At 44.6% G+C, this 20,033-nt stretch overlaps 1 protein-coding gene across 3 annotated transcripts; it reads left to right on the top strand.

Moving 5' to 3' along the window:
* The first annotated feature begins 14,180 nt into the window (after positions 1-14,180).
* On the top strand, positions 14,181-17,934 carry LOC123444590 (serotonin N-acetyltransferase 1, chloroplastic). Of its 3 annotated transcripts, none has more exons than XR_006631012.1 (8): positions 14,181-14,390; positions 14,484-14,569; positions 15,498-15,561; positions 16,412-16,598; positions 16,766-16,865; positions 17,003-17,103; positions 17,193-17,299; positions 17,588-17,934. XR_006631012.1 is itself a non-coding variant. In XM_045121374.1 (8 exons), exons 1-8 carry the CDS (start codon positions 14,353-14,355, stop codon positions 17,665-17,667), a joined length of 750 nt encoding a protein of 249 aa, XP_044977309.1. In that variant the 5' UTR covers positions 14,229-14,352; the 3' UTR covers positions 17,668-17,934. The 3 variants fall into 3 exon arrangements, 1 of the variants encoding a protein (XP_044977309.1); XR_006631010.1 differs by having other exon boundaries at positions 17,190-17,299; XM_045121374.1 differs by having other exon boundaries at positions 14,229-14,390; positions 17,206-17,299.
* The last annotated feature ends 2,099 nt before the right edge of the window (positions 17,935-20,033 follow it).

Raw genomic sequence — 20,033 nt, 5'->3', positions numbered from 1 at the left:
ACCATTTCCCGAGATACCATTACTATCATTGCCATGCTAGTTTTATCGCTTCTGTCGATTATGTCTCGTTGCCTACCACATGTTAAATATCACCCTCTCAACAATGCCATGAAAACCTTCAACCTGTTCAACCTAGCAAACCACTGATTGGCTATGTTACTTCTTGCTTAACCCTGTGTTAGTGTTGCTAGTTGCAGGTGCATTGCTTCCATGTGAAAGCATGGGTTCCTTGTTATATCACCATATTAATGTTATTTAATTTAATGCACCTATATACTTGGTAAAAGGTGGAAGGCTTAGCCTATCTAGCCTGGTGTTTTGTTCCACCTTTTCCCCCTTAGTTTCGGCTACCGGTGTTATGTTTCATAATTGAGCGCTCCTAACACGATCGTGGTTGTTCTAGGGACCCCCTTGATAATTCGTTTTAGATTAAAGCTGGTCTGGCAAGGCCCAACATTGGTACTACATTTGCCCAACATAATAATTCTGTTAAATTGAAATGCAGAGGGAGTTAGCGCTACCCGAGGAGTAATTCTACATAATACAGGTAGGGCGAGTGCTGATGGTGCTGGTCCAAAACAGAGCATTGTGCTGGGCCACTGCGAGGAAACTCGAGCTTTGGCACTCGTACGCGTAGCTTATCCGTCGTGTCCTGAGAACGAGATACGCGGCTCCTATCGGGATCGTCGACACGCCGGGTAGCCTTGCTGGATTAGTTTTACCTTTGACGAGATATCTTGTGCATCAGGATTTCGGTGATGCTTTGGGTAATCTTAGAGTTGAGGTTTTCCACTAGGGAATCCGACGAGATGGCGAGCTTCGTGATTGAGGATTTCTATGCGGCTTGTGGTAATTTGTGATGGACTAGTTGGAGCACCCTTGCGGGGTTAAATCTTTCAGAAAGCCATGCCCGCGGTAATGTGGCAACATGGAAACTTTGTTTAACACTCGTTCTAGATAACTTGAAGTTAACTTATTTAAAATATTCCAACTGTGTGCGTAACCGTGACTGTCTCTTTTGTGAGTTCCTGCTCCGATCGAGGACATGATGGGGTTATGTCTAACATAGGTAGGTGTTCAGGATCATTCATTTGATCATCAGTAGTCACGTCCGCTATGCGTAGATCTTTCCCCTCTTATTTCTTGTACTCGTAAGTTTAGCCACCAAATATATGCGTAGATTAAATTCTGTTTCGGAGTAAAGTTCGTCGTAACAAGAGGATAAACTGTCTACGATATGATCATAGAAATGAATATCTGAGTTACGAGTTTTGGTACGCAGTTAAGACAATGTGGAAATTGTTTCGCAGTTCATGCCACCTAGAACATCATAGTGTGATGATGTGTCTGAACGTCATAGCCACACACTATTTGGTATGGTGCATGCTATGATGTCTCTTATCGAATTACCACTATCGTTTATGGGTTATGCATTAGAGACAACCGCATTCACTTTAAAAGGGCACCACGTATTTCCGTTGAGATGACACAGTATAGACTAAGGTTTATAGAAATCTAAACTATCATTTCTTGAAAGTTTGGGGTTTCGACACTTATGTGAAAAAAATTCAGTCTGATAAGCTCGAACCCAAAGCGGATAAATGCATCTTCATAGGATATCCAAAACAGTTGGGTACATCTCCTATCTCAGATCCGAAAGCAAAGTGTTTGTTTCTAGAAACGGATCCTTTCTCGAGGAAAAGTTTCTCTCGAAATAATTGAGTGGGAGGGTGGTAGAACTTGATGAGGTTATCGAACCATCACTTCAACCAGTGTGTAGCAGGGCGCAGGAAGTTGTTCCTGTGGCGCCTACACCAATTGAAGTGGAAGCTGATGATGGTGATCATTGAGCATCGGTTCAAGTTACTACAAACATCGTAGGTTGATAAGGTCGCGTACTACTACAGAGTGGTACGGTAACCCTGTCTTGGAGGTCATGTTGTTGAGAAACAGTGAACCTACGAGTTATGGGGAAAGCAATGGTGGGCCCAGATTCCGACAAATGGCTGGAAGCCATGAAATCCGAGAGAGGATCCATGTATGAAAACAAAGTGTAGACTTTGGAAGAACTACTTGATGGTCATAGGACTATTGAGTAAAGATGGATCTTTAAAAGGAAGACAAACGATGATAGTGATAAGTCACTATTAAGAAAAGCTCGACTTGTCGCAAATATGTTTCCGACAAGATCAAACAGTTGACTATGATGAGACTTTCTCACTCGTAGCGATGCTAAAAGTCTGTTAGAATTATGTTAGTAGTTGTTGCATTATTTATGAAATATTGCATGTAGGATGTCAAAACATTGTATGAGATACAACCATGAGGTTTTGTCGATCCTAAAGATACTAGCAAGTATGCAAGCTCCAGCGATCCTTAAATGGACTGGTGCAAGCATCTCGGAGTTGGAATATACACTTTGATGAGATGATCAAGGATTTTGGGTTTGTACAAGGTTTATGAGAAACTTGTATTTCCAAAGAAGTGAGTGGGAGCACTATAGAATTTCTGATAAGTATATGTGGTTGACATATTGTGGATCAGAAGTAATGTAGAATTTCTGTAAAGCATACAAGGTTGTTTGAAAGGAGTTTTCAAAGGAATACCTGGATTGAGCTACTTGAACGTTGAGCATGAAAGATCTATGGAGATAGATCGAAAAACGCTTAATAGAAGTTTCAACAAAATGCATGCCTTGACAAGTTTTGAAGGAGTTCAAAATAGATCAGCAAAGAAGGAGTTCTTGGTTGCGTTGTGAGGTGTGAATTTGAGTAAGACTCAAAACCCGACCACGGCAGAATAAAGAGAATAGACGAAGGTCGTCTTCTATGCCTTAGCCGTAGACTCTAAAGTATGCCATGCTGAGTACCGCACCTGATGTGTGCCTTAACTCAAAGTCTGTTGAGAGGTACAGAGAGTGATCCATGATTGAATCACTAGCAGTGGTCAAAATTTATCCTTAGTAACTGATGGACTAAGGAATTTTTCTCGATTATGGAGGTGGTTAAAGAGTTCGTCGTAAAGGGTTACATCGATGCAAGCTTTGACACTAATCCGAATAACTATGAGTAGTGAAACGGATTCGTATAGTAGAGTAGATGTTGGGAGTATTTCCGAATAGCACATAGTAGCAGCATCTATAAGATGACATAAAGATTTGTAAAGAACACACGGATCTGAAAGTTTCAGAACCGTTGACTGAAACCTCTCTCACGAGCAAGACGTGATCAGACCCCATAAATATATGGGTGTTGGATTCGTTGGAATCACATGGTGATGTGAACTAGATTATTGACTCTAGTGCAAGTGGGAGACTGTTGGAAATATGCCCTAGAGGCAATAATAAATTAGTTATTATTATATTTCTTTGTTCATGATAATTGTTTATTATTCATGCTATAATTGTATTGATTGGAAACACAATACTTGTGTGGATACATAGACAAAACACTGCCCCTAGTAAGCCTCTAGTTGACTAGCTCGTTGATCAAAGATGGCCAAGGTTTCCTGGCCATAGGCAAGTGTTGTTACTTGATAACGGGATCACATCATTAGGAGAATCATGTGATGGACTAGACCCAAACTAATAGACGTAGCATGTTGATCGTGTCATTTTGTTGCTACTGTTTTCTGCGTGTCAAGTATTTGTTCCTATGACCATGAGATCATATAACTCACTGACACCGGAGGAATGCTTTGTGTGTATCAAACGTCGCAACGTAACTGGGTGACTATAAAGATGCTCTACAAGTATCTTCGAAGGTGTTAGTTGAGTTAGTATGGATCGAGACTGGGATTTGTCACTCCGTGTGATGGAGAGGTATCTCGGGGCCCACTCGGTAATACAACATCACACACAAGCCTTACAAGCAATGTGACTTAGTGTAAGTTGCGGGATCTTGTATTACGGAACGAGTAAAGAGACTTGCCGGTAAACGAGATTGAAATAGGTATGCGGATACCGACGATCGAATCTCGGGCAAGTAACATACCGAAGGACAAAGGGAATGACATACGGTATTATATGAATCCTTGGCACTCAGGTTCAAACGATAAGATCTTCGTAGAATATGTAGGATCCAATATGGGCATCCAGGCCCCGCTATTGGATATTGACTGAGGAGTCTCTCGGGTCATGTCTACATAGTTCTCGAACCCGCAGGGTCTGCACACTTAAGGTTCGACGTTGTTTTATGCGTATTTGAGTTATATGGTTGGTTACCGAATGTTGTTCAGAGTTCCGGATGAGATAACGGACGTCACGAGGGTTTCCGGAATGGTCCGGAAACGAAAATTGATATATAGGATGACCTCATTTGATTACCGGAAGGTTTTCGGAGTTACCGGGAATGTACCGGGAATGACGAATGGGTTCCGGGAGTTCACCGGGGGGGGGGGGGGGCAACCCACCCCGGGGAAGCCCATAGGCCTTGAGGGTGGCGCACCAGCCCTTAGTGGGCTGGTGGGACAGCCCAAAAGAGCCCTATGCGCATTGGAAGAAAAATCAAAGAGAAAGAAAAAAAAGGAGGAGGTGGGAAGGGAAGGAAGGACTCCCACCCACCAAACCAAGTCCAACTCGGTTTGGGGGGGAGACCTTCCCCCCTTGGCTCGGCCGACCCCCTTGGGGCTCCTTGAGCCCCAAGGCAAGGTCCCCTCTCTCCCACCTATATATACGGAGGTTTTAGGGCTGATTTGAGACGATTTTTCCACGGCAGCCCGACCACATACCTCCACGGTTTTTCCTCTAGATCGCGTTTCTGCGGAGCTCGGGCGGATCCCTGCCGAGACGAGATCATCACCAACCTCCGGAGCGCCGTCACGCTGCCAGAGAACTCTTCTACCTCTCCGTCTCTCTTGCTGGATCAAGAAGGCCGAGATCATCGTCGAGCTGTACGTGTGCTGAACGCGGAGGTGCCGTCCGTTCAGTACTAGATCGTGGGACTGATCGCGGGATTGTTCGCGGGGCGGATCGAATGACGTGAGGACGTTCCACTACATCAACCGCGTTCACTAACGCTTTTGCTGTACGGTCTACAAGGGTACGTAGATCACTCATCCCCTCTCGTAGATGGACATCACCATGATAGGTCTTCGTGCGCGTAGGAAAAATTTTGTTTCCCATGCGACGTTCCCCAACACTCACCCATTAAGCTTTGCTAGTCTTGATACCTTTGGAAACGAGATTGCTGAGTCCCCTGTGGCTCACAGATTACTACAACACCAGTTGCAGGTACAGGTAAAGGTTATTTGATGCGAGCGCGTTGATTGATCATTTGGAGTTGCTTCTTCTTCTTCTTCATCATCGATCTAGGATGGGTTCCAAGCCGGCAGCCTGGGATAGCAAGGATGGACGTCGTACTTCTTTTCTCGTTTGTTTTCGTTCGTAGTCGGACCCTGCTCTTACTCTTGAGGTATATGTAATGTACTGATGTGACTCTGATGTAGCTTGTGGCGAGTGTAAGCCAATTCTATTATATATCTCTTCCTTTGAGTACATGTACTTGTAACTATATCCATTCTTGCGACACGACGAGATGCGCTTCTATCCCTGACGAGGCCTTCGTGCCAAATTGAGGATAGGGTCGCATCTTGGGCGTGACAAGTTGGTATCAGAGCAGTACCGACCTAGGAGCCCCCTTGATTGATCGAACTTGGCCGAGTCGAGTCTAGTGAAAAATTGCTTTGAGTCTAGTTATATATCGGAGAGTAGGATTTTTTTTCTCCTCTTCTATGATCTGGTAAAGAATCTCGACGTAATAAGTTTATTCTACTCCTCTTCTCACTCAAATTTTTTTTAGGATCACGCGGATATTTTTGGAATCTATATGATGCTGATGTGACGGAGTTCTGTCTTGGTGCCTCCTATCTACTTTGAGTTTCAGGGGAGTTGAGCTCCAGGGGATTCTTGAGTACATCGTTATCATTCAGATTTCTTAGTATCTGAGAACGAAGGATGTTTGTAATTGCTTCAATACTAGTAGTGGCGAGATAACCCCGATGTCCCCAGTACTGGTGCAGATTGTTCGGGAGTACTGTCATACTTTGTGTCGTTGTGATCACGAGGGTCTGTAGTAGATGAAGGTCCGAGATTCTGGCCGTGTGTTGACGGATGTGATACAGGTGACGGCTTAGTATAGGAGTTGTGTGATATTACTCCTTGTATCAGTGTACCAGATTGCATGACCTGAAATTTTGGGAATTCATAGGTGGGAATTCAAGTAGTTGCTTATAGGACAATCTTCCAACAAATGCATGATGTTAGGTTGGGGTTCGACATCTAGTGGATTCGTTTGTTCACGGTCGACTTACAGCGATACATGTTGTGTCTTAAAGAGTCCTTATAGCTTGCTACAACTCGGGGACGCTTCGTATGTCGGGTGCACTGCCTTGCACTTGATGGCTACTGTAAAATCGAGCCCGTGCGATCCTGTCCACGAAAATATCGAACGAAATCTTTCTCATGAGTTTGTTCTGGCTTATTTCATAAGCCTCACCCTTTGTTTTGTTGGAATATGGTAATTCAAGTTGCTTCGATGTCAAGTGGTGATTTCAGACCTTTCCAAGAGGTGTTCTCATATTTTTATGTGAATGCTAATCCTTTTTCTTAATCAATTGTCTTATCAATTCTCATCAACCGGAGTTGTTATATCAATCCTTTTCAACCGGTGTGCTCCTCTTCAGTAAATCCATCCTCTCCTATTTTGCAAGATCAATCTTTCTATTCTTATTCCGAAGTTCATCTCATCTGTACCAAGTTGTCTTTGTTTTTCCCGCCCTCCCGCCCTTTTCTTCAGTGATTCAATTTTCTTCCAAATGCATTTCATTTCATTGTGCTTCTGTTGTCTGTTCTTTTCTCTCTTATACGGTGATTCGTTGTGAAGATTCTCAGGAGATTCGTGTCATATTTGTTCATTCTTGTCATCCTTACCGGTGAATTCAGTTTAGTTGTCCGTGTTCATCATATCCTTTTCATCCTTGTAATTCTTTCCTATGTTGGAAATTTTTATCAGTCTATCTTCTTGTTGTCATTTCTCTCTATTCTATCCGGAGCGTTGAAGATGTCTCAGGGTTCTTGTTTTCAATTTTCCAATTATTGCAAGGTGCTCAGCCTCATCTAGTTTTCCTTATACCGGTGGAATATCTCTCGTTCTAGCAATCTTTTCAACGGTGGTTTCTTTGAGTGGGCCCATAACCCACAGTTTTTTCTTCCTAGGATCTTATATGGCTCTTGTTATTTTTCCCGGAGATCCTTAATTCTTTTCAACTATGACATAAGTATGGTTTTCATCAGTCATATTCCTTCTTCAAGATCACTTCAATTTATTTGTCGTCATTGGCTAAATTTTTCCTTGTTCGTATTCCGGAGTGTCTCAGCTATTCTTGGTGTTGTTCCTCGTCATCATTCTCACCTTGCAAATTCGAAGGAGCGTTTCTCTCAAATCTTGGTTCATTCTCTTGCAGATTCATCATTTCAGCTTGGTGTCGTCATCTTAATTGTTCCAATCATGAGTAATCCCTTTCTTGCTATTCGGTGCATTTCTAAGTTGTTTTCATTATCGTTCCTCCGAAGGCCATCATTTCAGAAGACTTCTTCGTTCTCAGCTTTCAGCTTTCGTTCTCTAATTCTTCTCAATTGTTGTCTCTTCGTTCGTCTCTCATTTATTCTGGTGCTTTGTTCTAGTTTTCTCTCAGGTGGCTCATGATCTCTTCTTTCTCATGTATCTCCATTTATTCTTGGTTGCCTCGTTCATTTCAATTCTCATCGGTGTTCATTGCAATAATTCTTCTAGTTTGTGCTCATATATTTACTCAATCTTTTCAAGAAGAATAAGTGGTATGCTAATCCGTTGCTTGTCATCAGTTTAGCTTGATGAAGGATAAGCATACCATAATTCTTATTCTTGTTCATAAGTAATCTGAATTCTTCTTTCGGAGTGGCTCGTGATATCAATTCTTTTCTCAAGTGCATATCTTTCTTTTCCGGAGTTCCAAGTTCTTTTAAGTATCTCTTTGTGAGACTTCATCTAAATTTTGGCAAGGTCATAATCTTATTCTTTTCTACCTTCTTATCTTTGCATCATCCTTTTGATACGGAGGCTCGTCATGGTGGTTCTTCAAGGATGTGATTCATTCTCAAGTGTTCTTCAAGATTCTGTTGGAGTACCTCAAGTATTCTTTCTCTTGCATCTCCAGTGCATTATTCTTCCTTTATCCTTTGAGGTGGTGTTATAGCATTCTTGTTAGTGTAGGAGCCTCGAAGAGTTCTCCTTTCAAGAATGAGATAATTAAACCCACCAATTCTATGATCATGAGATGTTTACAACCCATGATTTCTTCATTGAGCTATCTTGGTTTGGATTTCACCTAAAGCTTTTCCTATGGATTGTTGCTATTATGGTGCTTGTCATTAATCCGAGTTCTCAATGTATCCTCTTGGTGTAAGAAACTATTCATATCTTGTTTCTCCCAATCAACCCTTGTTTCTGTTAGTGGCTGATTGTCACTTCATTAGTTTGAAAAGGTTTCCATAAGCCCACTACCGTCTTGTTCTTTTCGTTGTTGTTTTCTCCAACAACTCCGTTCAATTCTTCTTGCAAGGATGCTTGTCAAGTTCATTGGAGTTAGTAGTTGTCATTCTTTTCTTCTTTCTCTTCTTCCGTATGAACTAGTTCATATTATGTTCTTCCGGAGGCATTGTGATGTTGCTCTTTGGGTCTATTATGTTGTTCTACCAAGATCATGGTGTTCCCTTGTTCTATTTACTTGTTTGTTGTGAATATTGTCTAACTCCCTCTTCTTATCGAATTTTTTGTCCCATTTTCCTACCGAAGTGCTGCCGAAATTTTCCGTGAATTCTTGCTTCTTTATCATATCATTCCTCATCTCTTTGCAACCTTCAAGGATCGTTGGTTTCACTCGTTTGTCAAAGAAGCGATTAAGTTTTACCTCTTGCTTTCTCATCCTCCCCCCTTTCATTCTTGGATCTCGGGGCGAGATCCTCTTGTAGTGTAGGAGAGTTGTGACAGCCCGATGCCGACGCCCCAGAAGATTCCCCTTCTATTACATTTTCGTCGTGTGTCTATTTTCTTTTGTCGCATCATCATCGCATCATGCGCATCATCAGCATTGCATCGGCACCCCGTTGCCGCCAGTTTTCAAAAGTTGCATCCGTTGTTAGTTGCCGGTTCTCGTCGTTGTCCATTCTGAGCCCGACCGCACTCGCACGCGCCCGCGACATCGTTGAAACCTTGTTTTTAAAGCGTGTGTAAAACTTTCTTTGATTCGATTGAAACTTGACGTGTGGACTTATTTAGATATGGGTAGGCCGCCTGTCAATTTTCATCGCGATCGGAGCTCGTTTGTTACCCGTGCCGTTTATTATATAGCGGCACTATAGCTTGTCAATTGTCGGACATTTCAGTATTTTAAACTCGATTCCGGGTTGCCCGTTTTCCCTCTCATCCCCGCGTAGCCCCTCTGCACAGTGCACCGACCCCTACATGTAGCCCAGTTCGAAAACCTCCCGAAACCCGGACCAGGCGGTCGTGACCGTTGGGTCCGGATCAACCCCTTTTACCCTAAACCATCATCGGTTTGTCAATTGAACTCCCTGACCTAATAATCTCGACCGTTCGAGATAGCCCCATCCTGTCATATCTCGTGTGTGTATATATATATATATGTAGCAACCCTAAAATCTAGGAGGTCTGTCCTATCCCCCAATCCCAAGTCGCGCGCGCCGCAATCCCCAACCTCGGTATCCGCTGTCGATCCAACCCTACTGCACGAGTGCTCGATCCGGAGCTGATCGGGGCATCTGCCCGCGCCCGACACCCCGCCTCCACCGGAGGGCCGCGTGACGCCGTGAGCACCAGAACCAGGCCAGCCCCATCGCCCTTGCTCCCTTCCTCTATCTCTCTTCTTCTCTTGATCTCTCTCCCTCTCCCGTTGGTTTTTCTGTTGTGCCAAGGAACGAACGGAACCCGCCCGCCAGAGCTCCGTTGCCGTTGCGTGGTCAACCTCGACGAGCCCCGCTGCCGGGAATGGAGCAGGTGCCTCGGATTCCCCCTCGACCTCGTTGATGCATGTGGACCATCGGACCTCGTCGCCAGGTCCTCGAGGGTGTCGTGCTCGGCTCTAGCCTCTGCAACTCGTTGCATATTGAACTTCACTTAATGTGTAGTATTTGGTTGAGGTGAATTGCCATGCCGTGACTTGCATGTACTCAACTGCTCATGCATCATATGTGTTGTGCATCGTGTGGTGAATATCGTGTGTTGATGCTTGTTTTCGGTTTGCTTCGTCTCGATAGAGTTCCGCAAGCGTGTCGGATTGTGAGGACCCGTTCGACTACATCGGTTCGTCTGCTTCACGGAATCATTCTTCTTCCAAGCGGGATCTCAGGCAAGATGACCATTTCCCCAGATACCATTACTATCATTGCCATGCTAGTTTTATCGCTTCTGTCGATTATGTCTCGTTGCCTACCACATGTTAAATATCAGCCTCTCAACAATGCCATGAAAACCTTCAACCTGTTCAACCTAGCAAACCACTGATTGGCTATGTTACTGCTTGCTTAACCCTGTGTTAGCATTGCTAGTTGCAGGTGCATTGCTTCCATGTGAAAGCATGGGTTCCTTGTTATATCACCATATTAATGCTATTTAATTTAATGCACCTATATACTTGGTAAAAGGTGGAAGGCTTGGCCTTTCTAGCCTGGTGTTTTGTTCCACCTTTGCCCCCTTAGTTTCGGCTACCGGTGTTATGTTTCATAATTAAGCGCTCCTAACACGATCGGGGTTGTTATGGGGACCCCCTTGATAATTCGTTTTAGATTAAAGCTGGTCTGGCAAGGCCCAACATTGGTACTACATTTGCCCAACACAATAATTCTGTTAAATTGAAATGCATAGGGAGTTAGCGCTACCCGAGGAGTAATTCTATAGAATACAGGTAGGGCCAGTGCTGATAGTGCTGGTCCAAAACAGAGCACTATGCGGGGCCACCGCGAGGAAACTCGAGGTTTGGCACTCGTACGCGTAGCTTATCCGTCGTGTCCTGAGAACGAGATACGCGACTCCTATCGGGATCGTCGACACGCGAGGCGGCCTTGCTGGATTAGTTTTACCTTTGACGAGATATCTTGTGCATTGGGATTCCGGTGATGCTTTGGGTAATCTCAGAGTTAAGGTTTTCCACTAGGGAATCCGACGAGATCGCGAGCTTCGTGATTGAGGATTTCTATGCGGCTTGTGGTAATTTGTGATGGACTAGTTGGAGCACCCCTGCAGGGTTAAATCTTTCGGAAAACCGTGCCCGCGGTTATGTGGCAACATGGAAACTTTGTTTAACACTGGTTCTAGATAACTTGAAGTTAACTTAATTAAAATATGCCAACTGTGTGCGTAACCGTGACTGTCTCTTTCGTGAGTTCCTGCTCTGATCGAGGACACGGTGGGGTTATTCTGACGTAGGTAGGTGTTTAGGATCATTCATTTGATCATCAGTAGTCACGTCCGCTATGCGTAGATCTCCCCCCTCTTATTTCTTGTACTCGTAAGTTTAGCCACCAAATATATGCTTAGCTGCTGCTACAACTTCACCACTTAACCATACCTCACCCATTAAGCTTTGCTAGTCTTGATACCTTTAGAAATGAGATTGCTGAGTCCCCTGTGGCTCACAGATTACTACAACACCAGTTGCAGGTACAGGTAAAGGTTATTTGACGCGAGCGCGTTGATTGATCATTTAGAGTTGCTTCTTCTTCTTCATCATCGATCTAGGATGGGTTCCAGGCCGACAACCTGGGATAGCAAGGATGGACGTCGTTCTTCTTTTCTCTTTTGTTTTCGTCCGTAGTCGGACCCTGCTCTTACCCTTGAGGTATATGTAATGTATTGATGTGACTCTGATGTAGCTTGTGGCGAGTGTAAGCCAATTCTATTATATATCTCTTCCTTTCAGTACATGTACTGGTAACGATATCCATTCTTGCGACATGACGAGATGCGCTTCTATCCCTGACGAGGCCTTCGTGCCAAATTGAGGATAGGGTCGCATCTTGGGCGTGACATTGCAGTCCTTGCGCACCTTGAGCGCGGAGGAGGAGGAGGAGGTGGACGGCGCAGTGTCCTTGCGGCGGCTGTGGCGGCGGCGGACGCGGCGGGCGCTCCCCGATGAGGAGGAGGAACCGGTGGAGTCCATGCTACTAGCGGCGCACCTCTTCCTCTACCACGCCTCCAACCCTAGCAGCCCCTCCGCCTCCCCCTCCCACTCCTCGTGCACCGTGATCCTGCGCTGGCTGGCTGCGCTCCCGCTGCCGGCACGCGTGGCAGCCTGCACGGCCCTCCTGCCCCCGCCCGCCTCGGCCGCGCTCCTCTCCATGCTCCGCCGCCTCCGCCTCTGCGACCACTCCTCCTTCTTCGTCCTCCCCGACCCGGCCCCCTCCGACCCCTCATCCCCCACCGTCCTCTCGCGCCTCTCCCGAGGCCTCCTCGCGCGTGCCGTCGCCGCCTCCCGCACACACGACCTGCTCTGCGCCTGCGCGCTCCTCTTCACCGCCACCCCTGCCTCCCCCACCCCCGATGCGCTCACGCTCGTCGAGCCCCTCCTGGCCGACCTCGACGCCTTCGTCGCCGCCATGGACGAGATCTCCGACGGGGCCTTCCTCCGCGCAGGCGCCGCCGACACGCAGGTGATGGCTGTGTGATGGCCGGATCCAATAGGAGGTCGGGAAGGTGGGGGAAGGACGAATGGCGTGCGTGCGGAGGGAGAAGTAGTTCTGGGGGGATCGTGGGTTGGTTTTACGGTTCAGTCGTGTGCGGGACAAAATCTTTTTTCCGAAGGGCGGGGGGAGGAGAGCGAGGCGGGGAGTTTTTCATCGCGTCGATGCTTGTGGGAGGTGGGATCGAGAGGTCGAACCATCGCTGGTTGAACCATCACGACGGCACATCCTGCTTTAATAGTAGAGATATACCGGTTCGGTTAACCGAAAAACTAAAATTCATGCACTTATCAGTATAAGTATAATGACTCGAGAGCATTGATCTGGATTGTATAACATGCAAAAGATAATCACAAGATCTAGCAACATTTAAATCATTCTATGGTTTATTCAGTTAAGCAAACTAGTAAACATAATTGAGTAAAGAAATCACATGGAACGTCAAATATATTATGCATGGAAAAAATACTTGATGCCTTCAAACTGTTGCATTTTTGGAAACAAGGTATTACATGGGTATCCTACATATAGGTTTGTTCGGTCTATTCGGATTTTGAACACTGAAAACCGAACAATAACAAAACATCGAATAGCCTTGAAATTTCCCACTGGACCAAAAAATCAAACCACCAAATGAACCGACAAATTGGTTAATACGGTTCGAATCGGTTCGGATTTTTGGTTTTCGGTTTTATAGTGCCCACCCCTCTCTCCCCATGTGTCACATCCTTGGTATGAGATTTCCTAGCACCGGTTTTGTTTCTTCTCGTCTTGACAGATTTTGCGAATTTTTTTATTTTATTTTATTTTAATTTTATGTTTTCAAAACTTGTTATTTTTTCAAATTCATGATTTTTTGAATCGGTAAATATTTTGTTGAAACGAGAACTTTCTAGAGTTCCAGATAGTTTTTTGAGTTCACGAGCATTTTTCTAATTTTGCAAACATTGTTTGAGAACCGTGAGAAAGTTAGCTACATTTTTTCGAATTCATGACCATTTTATAATTTGTAATATTTTTTAATTCAGTAGTTACTTTCCAACTCATGATTTTTTTCAAGAATTTTGAACATTTTTGCGATATGGGTACATGTTTCGAACGCATTAACCTTTTTTGAAACCCAAGAACATTTTTGCGATATGGGTACATGTTTCGAACTTTACAAACATTTTGTTATGATTTATGAACTTCTTAAAAAATTATGAAAATTTTTTAATTGAAGAAAAAAATTGATTTTAAAATTTGCGACAATTTTTTAATTATTTGTTAAAAAAACAGAATATGTATTTTAACATTTTTTTGTGTAGCGAAAAAAAAAACAGAACAAGAAAAACCCTCGAATGGGCTCACGCCGGCCAGACGCTGGGCTTGCCCGCCTGCCCCTGCGGCAAAGCACGGCTCGGAAAGCGGCGCTCTTCCCTGCCGTTCTCGCACTCGCACTCCCACTCTCGCCTGACCTTATCCACCGCCCCGACGCCACGACTGGCCGCGAGCGACGCAGGACGCCGCATACAGCGCGCGCGAGCCCCCACCCCCTTCCCCTTCCCCTCCCTCACCCCGCCCGCCCCTCTTCCCCCCGGAAGCGCGCGAGCTGCTGCCGGAATCAGCAGGCCGCGAAGATGGTGGCCGCCTTCGCCGTCACTCCTTCCTCCTCCATGTGAGTATTTCCCAAATCAAACCAAATCAAATCAAATAAAGATCCCCACCTCTTCCTGTTTCGCGCTGATTTTTGCCCACCTTATCTTCGCAGATGCGGCGTTTGTATCCCGACGGCGTGCCGTTCGGAGGCGCGGGGCATAGTGCCGGCGGCGAGGTTCCTCCGTAACCGGAGCCAAGGTACACACATACATACACTGCCCCCCTTCCACATAGTCACATTGCAGCGGGCACTCGCAGTCGCAGGATCATGAGGCTCGATTCACTCTATGTAAAATTCAGTGTGAAGATGTGCCCGATGTTAGGCTAACAAGGGCCTGAGTCAAGCAGCCGGTCATACGCTGAAATATCGAACTGGTGCGGTGGTTAATTTAGGAATGCTGAACTGCTGATACTTCGCTTTCGTCTTTCTTGTCAATGTTTCTTTTTTTAATTTTTTCCCGTTAATGCTTGGAAGACGCCATCAGTATGTCTCTCATGTTGCTGGCTTGCTGCACCCATCCCCAAATGCCAGCTGCGTTATTTGCACATCTCCATTAGATTAGCGCTTGAAAAATCAGCATCATGCTAGCTTAGGAGGTGTTAGCACGGCAATAGTTCACTCACCAGGATTCAGTGGCTGTAGTATTTGGTTTTGGATACGCTCCATTACAAGCATATAGGTGCCGCATTGGAGAACACACAGAGCCGATATGCTGAAATAGATTACGAATGGTTGTTTCTTTGTTGGCCCATAACTCATATCGATCGAACTGGTGTGGTGGTTAATGTAGAAATAGCACCGCGAAAATAGTTTCCAGCAATGCTGCATCGCTGTACTCTCCCGTTTCCTGTTAATGTTTTCTTTAAAAAAAATCCTGTTAATGTTGCTGTACCCATCCCCAAACGCCAACTATGCTAGGAGGCCACTGATTACACCATCTTTTAAAATGTTTTAATGTCCAATGGACCTTTGTTATTTTGTCATCTGCTAGTTGCTGGTAAGCTGAATATATTGTTCGTGATGTGTTCTGTGACCTCTGTCGACCTGTTCATCAAGCATAAATGTTTATTTTCTGAACTGATAAGTACTTGAAACACTAATGATCTAATCATGTTTTGATTGCAGCGAACAGACGGTCTGCAGTAGCTTGGTCTTTGAAGGCGGGTCTATGGGACTCTCTCAAATCTGGGTAAAGTACATTATGTACCCTTTTAAAATTTTGTGTCATGTTCATGTTTAAAGAATATCTACATACACTATTTCCAGAGCTTCCCACCTTGATGAAAAAGGTCAAACCATTAAACAAGTTCAGGTTTGCCACATTATCTCGGCTAGGACAAAACAAGGGGAGGAGAAAGTAATATTAACATCTAGGAATTCACATATTTAATCATGAGAACAAACATTGGTATAGTGGGATTCAATCACGTTGGCAGGAAAATGGTCCTGCTAAAATTCGGGTCTTCTTTTCTTCAGAGAAAGCAGCAGGAGCCCCACCTCTCCATTAAGTAGAAAAACCAGCGGAAAGCCGATACAATGGACTCAACCAGCCTAGCACACTAGGCCCAGAGCCCACACACATCACAGCAAATGCAGCACCTGAACACCCACAAAACAATGGACATTCGAGCATGACCAGAAGAGCACACCACACTGCGACTCTGCTAAAAACGTGCTCGCCGCACCACAGAAACCCTACGCCCCTGTTGAGTATGCTAGATCCAGTGTGAGTGCCCCAACGAAGAGAACATGGGAATCCAGCCAGGCTTGATTGAAGCATGATAGAACCCCACATAAAGCATCAAGGGAAGAAACTCTTGACTGCTGCCAAGAAGCCACTCTCCGAACAAGTGGTTTGATATTTTCTTTTTATTGTCCACTTAACAAGGCAATCTCAAAATATTATACTGAACACAGAGCCTGGAAACTAACAATCTTTCTTGCATGTTACATACCTTTGGAGTGTTATCCAACAGTTGCATATTGTGCTTCTGAAATTTGTACCTTATGAAAAAAAAATCAATGCTTTTGCTTCACAGGTTTTTAAAAACTAGTAATAGTACAGAGACAGTAGAGCCACCAACTACACCACTTGAAGAAGAAGAACTTGTACCTGAGGAATTAGTGCTCCTAGAAAGGACACTCCCTGATGGTAGCACAGAACAGATCTTATTTTCTTCAGCTGGTGATATTGATATATATGATCTCCAGGCCTTATGTGACAAGGTGATCTTTCTTCAAAGCACTTTGATGTTTTTCGCGGTGTTAGGTTACAATCTTGATTATGACTTGCGAGGGTATATTCGAATGATTCAACTTTCCGAAGTTGATGCTGTACCCTTAGTACTTTATTCGACAGCAAATGTTTATGTTTTGTAATGTTCATCTCATAGGTTGGATGGCCACGTAGACCTCTAACGAAAATAGCAGCATCCTTAAGAAACAGCTACTTGGTCGCTACACTACATTCAATAATCAGGTCTTCAGAAACAGGTACTTGTGTTGTTTAATTGTTACCGGATCTTGCATGATCCTGCGAATAAGTCAAACCAGTTTCCTAATCTTCAGATTATTTGCAGAAATTCATTTTTCTAGCTGACGAACATCTTAGTATAGAAGTTATTTGACAGAGGGAGAAGAGAAGAAGCAACTGATTGGTATGGCGCGGGCAACTTCAGACCATGCGTTCAATGCTACAATCTGGGACGTCCTCGTTGATCCTTCCTATCAGGTGAGTTAGTGAAGACTTTAATCTTCTGCTTTGTGTTCGAGTCCTTCTTTTCTTGTTGTATTAGAGATTTATTTATAGTGTCTTAGAAGTTAATCATTCCAGGGTCAAGGTCTTGGTAAAACACTCATGGAGAAAGTGATCCGTACTTTGCTCCAGAGGGACATCAGCAACATCACGCTATTTGCAGATAGTAAAGGTACAGAACCCGATACCCGCACACAGCAATTCCTTTCCTTGGGTGAAAAGCATACATGATTTTCACTTGCATGCCCTGTCCAAGTAGAATTACTAGATAGAATTGATTTCCTCTGATAGCGGGGAATAGCATTTCGCTTTCTGATAGCGGGGAGAAATGGATGTTCTGTTGGTTGCCGGATGCAGATAATGCAGCACAACAGTCCTATATATACTTACTGTTTCATCATCATCAGGCTGCTAATGAAACAATGTTCCTTGGTCCTTGATTCTTTCTGATTGATTGCAGTGGTGGACTTCTACAAGAACATGGGGTTCGAAGCTGACCCCCAGGGCATCAAGGGCATGTTCTGGTACCCCAGAGTTTAGCTCCGGTGGAGCGGCGTTCGACGACCGGCACAGTTTGCGCCAGTGCAGAAGAATATTGCCAGGAGCTGAGCTTTGTATAACAGTGACTCGAGTGGCCGATGGGCCGGATGCCATGCCGTTTGCAGCATCTGGTTGGTCTGTATGTAACTGCTACTAGTAGTAGTAGAAAAGTAAAGCACCCCTGTTTTCGTACGTACTGCGAAGGAGACGGCCACAGCGAACGTTATTATACTGTGGAGGAAGCCAGGAAATTGTTCTTCCAATCAACATGTCCAGGTCCATCTCGCGTCTCCGTTCACTCGACCGGCCTCTCGACAGTTCTTGTCACTAACGTGTGAGAATTCATGTATGTGTGCATGGGGAATGACCTCGTCTCACGTCTGATCATCCAACCTTCCACCGAAGCTGGAGAGTTGGGCCGTGCGATACAAGCCTTCTTCTCGCTGGCCGACAAGCCACTCAATCTCAACGCAGCTGGTGTCATCGGCGGCCAACCCGTGGCGTCAACCACAAGCCGCTGCTGCTCGCATGCGGTCACCGCGCGTGCCTTCTTGACCAGATCCTGTGGCTGTCCGTTTCGGCCGGCCACCCTGCAGCGATCTTCCATATCCATTGCAGCCAGCACACGTCGTGCCACTCGCGCAAAACCGATTCCTTCTTGACCAGATACGATCCGTGGTTGATTGCACTCCACGTCTCGACCGATCAGCCTTCAGCCGATTGGAAGTAGGGAGTCCTGCCATGACGTGAGGGCTACACACACGGCGCGCGCCCTCCACGACAGTGATATGATGCTATCTGGTCATGTCATGCAGCTGGAAGATCGACCAGGTGCGTGAGTCGTGATAGGTTAGCCTGACAAGCATCGACCATCCAGAAGAGGTTATTAGTTACTATTACACGCTCTTACCAATGACTACTAGGAGTAGTAGCAACGAGTAAACGGCCGATCAATCGGACGGGTTTTCTGCCCGACCGCCAGCGCCAAGCCTGCCGGCTGATGAAATAGTTGGCGATACTACGATGTTTCTTGGCGGTTCACAGGGGTTTTGGGGGATCGGGAAGTCTGGCCACGATTTGTATCCATAGTCTAGCTCTGCTCAGCTAGGCGTGCGTCGTGATCGCGTCAGCGTGTGGCCGCGTTACCGCGTTGGCAGTGGGAACGCTGCCACCGTTGTCTAAAGCCCATGCACAAGCATAGGCATGCCTCCAGATTGCGTCCACTTCAACCTTGATCTTGCTTTCTCGGTGCGCGGTTACATATATAGCCGTCTATATTCGCCGGTCACCATCACAGGGTGCGTATAGATTTCTTCATGGCATCCATATGATGGCCACTCTGTACTGGTTTCTTCCGAAGGCCTACAATTGTATAGCACTAGTAGAAAAAAGGGCTTCCGTCCCAGCTTAATTTACACATTAGTTCCGATTCCATTACAAATTAGGACTAATGTTAGCTTTAGTCCCGGTTCGAACGACAAGGGCGCCGGTCGGTCATTAGTCCCGATTCAAAAGGGACCTTTAGTCCCGGTTCGTGTCACGAACCGGGACTAAAGGGTTTGGAGGCTTTAGTCCTGGTTCGTGTCTTGAACCGGGACTAAAGGGTAGACCTTTAGTCCCGGTTCGAGACACGAACCGAGACTAAAGGGGTTTTGTATTTTTATTTTTTCCTGTTTTTAAATTTTATTTCTGTTTGTAGTTTCTGTTTTAAATTGCTTATATCTTTTAGGATATTTAATTCTTTTTGAGTGATTCTTTTTGCATTAGATTCAAAATTTTGTCTAGTTTCTGTTTGTGCAATTAGTTTTTAAATTTGAATGGTTCAAATTTGAATTTGTTCAAATTTGCTTCAAACCCAAATTGTGAATAACTTGAGTTTACAAATAGTTTTTAATTTAATTCTTTTTTATCCTAGTCATCTGTTAGATTGTTATCATAGTAAGATTTATTTGGTTATTTTTAGAATAATTTAAATTTGGATTTTAATTAAAACAATATTGTTTTGTTTATATAGTTGTTAGTCATTTAATTGTTGTTTTTTATTATTTTTACTTAGTACTTTCTGTAGATTTTAACATGTTATAGTATGGTGCATATTGAATGCATAAAAATTCTGGAATTAAAATCATTTTAATAAAATGCCTTTGTAGCAGATGGGTTTTCGTTTGAAACCTTGATACTTCGAAGGATGATCCAGTTTGTACACGAAGTGCATCCAGTTTTTATCGTAACTCTCTCAACTTTTTAGCACATGCCATGTGGGTGAAACTATGATACCATGCCAACTTTCAACCTTTTCAGAGTTCATTTATAGTGCTTTTCAATTTCAGGGTCAGTTAGCTCAAAAAAGTAAGTAAATGCATGAA

The sequence above is a fragment of the Hordeum vulgare genome, chromosome 1H (assembly GCF_904849725.1).
Source record: "Hordeum vulgare subsp. vulgare chromosome 1H, MorexV3_pseudomolecules_assembly, whole genome shotgun sequence".
NCBI classification, from domain to species: domain Eukaryota; kingdom Viridiplantae; phylum Streptophyta; class Magnoliopsida; order Poales; family Poaceae; genus Hordeum; species Hordeum vulgare.
The sequence above is the reverse complement of the archived record's forward strand: the minus strand, read 5'-3'. Positions and strand labels throughout refer to the sequence as shown.

Excerpts from the sequence above, each read along its gene's own strand:
- LOC123444590 (XM_045121374.1), top strand. The coding sequence starts at position 14,353 with ATGGTGGCCGCCTTCGCCGTCACTCCTTCCTCCTCCAT. Across the intron at positions 14,391-14,483 it reads GTCACTCCTTCCTCCTCCAT|ATGCGGCGTTTGTATCCCGA; the intron begins GTGAGTATTTCC and ends TTATCTTCGCAG. Across the intron at positions 14,570-15,497 it reads CCTCCGTAACCGGAGCCAAG|CGAACAGACGGTCTGCAGTA; the intron begins GTACACACATAC and ends TTTTGATTGCAG.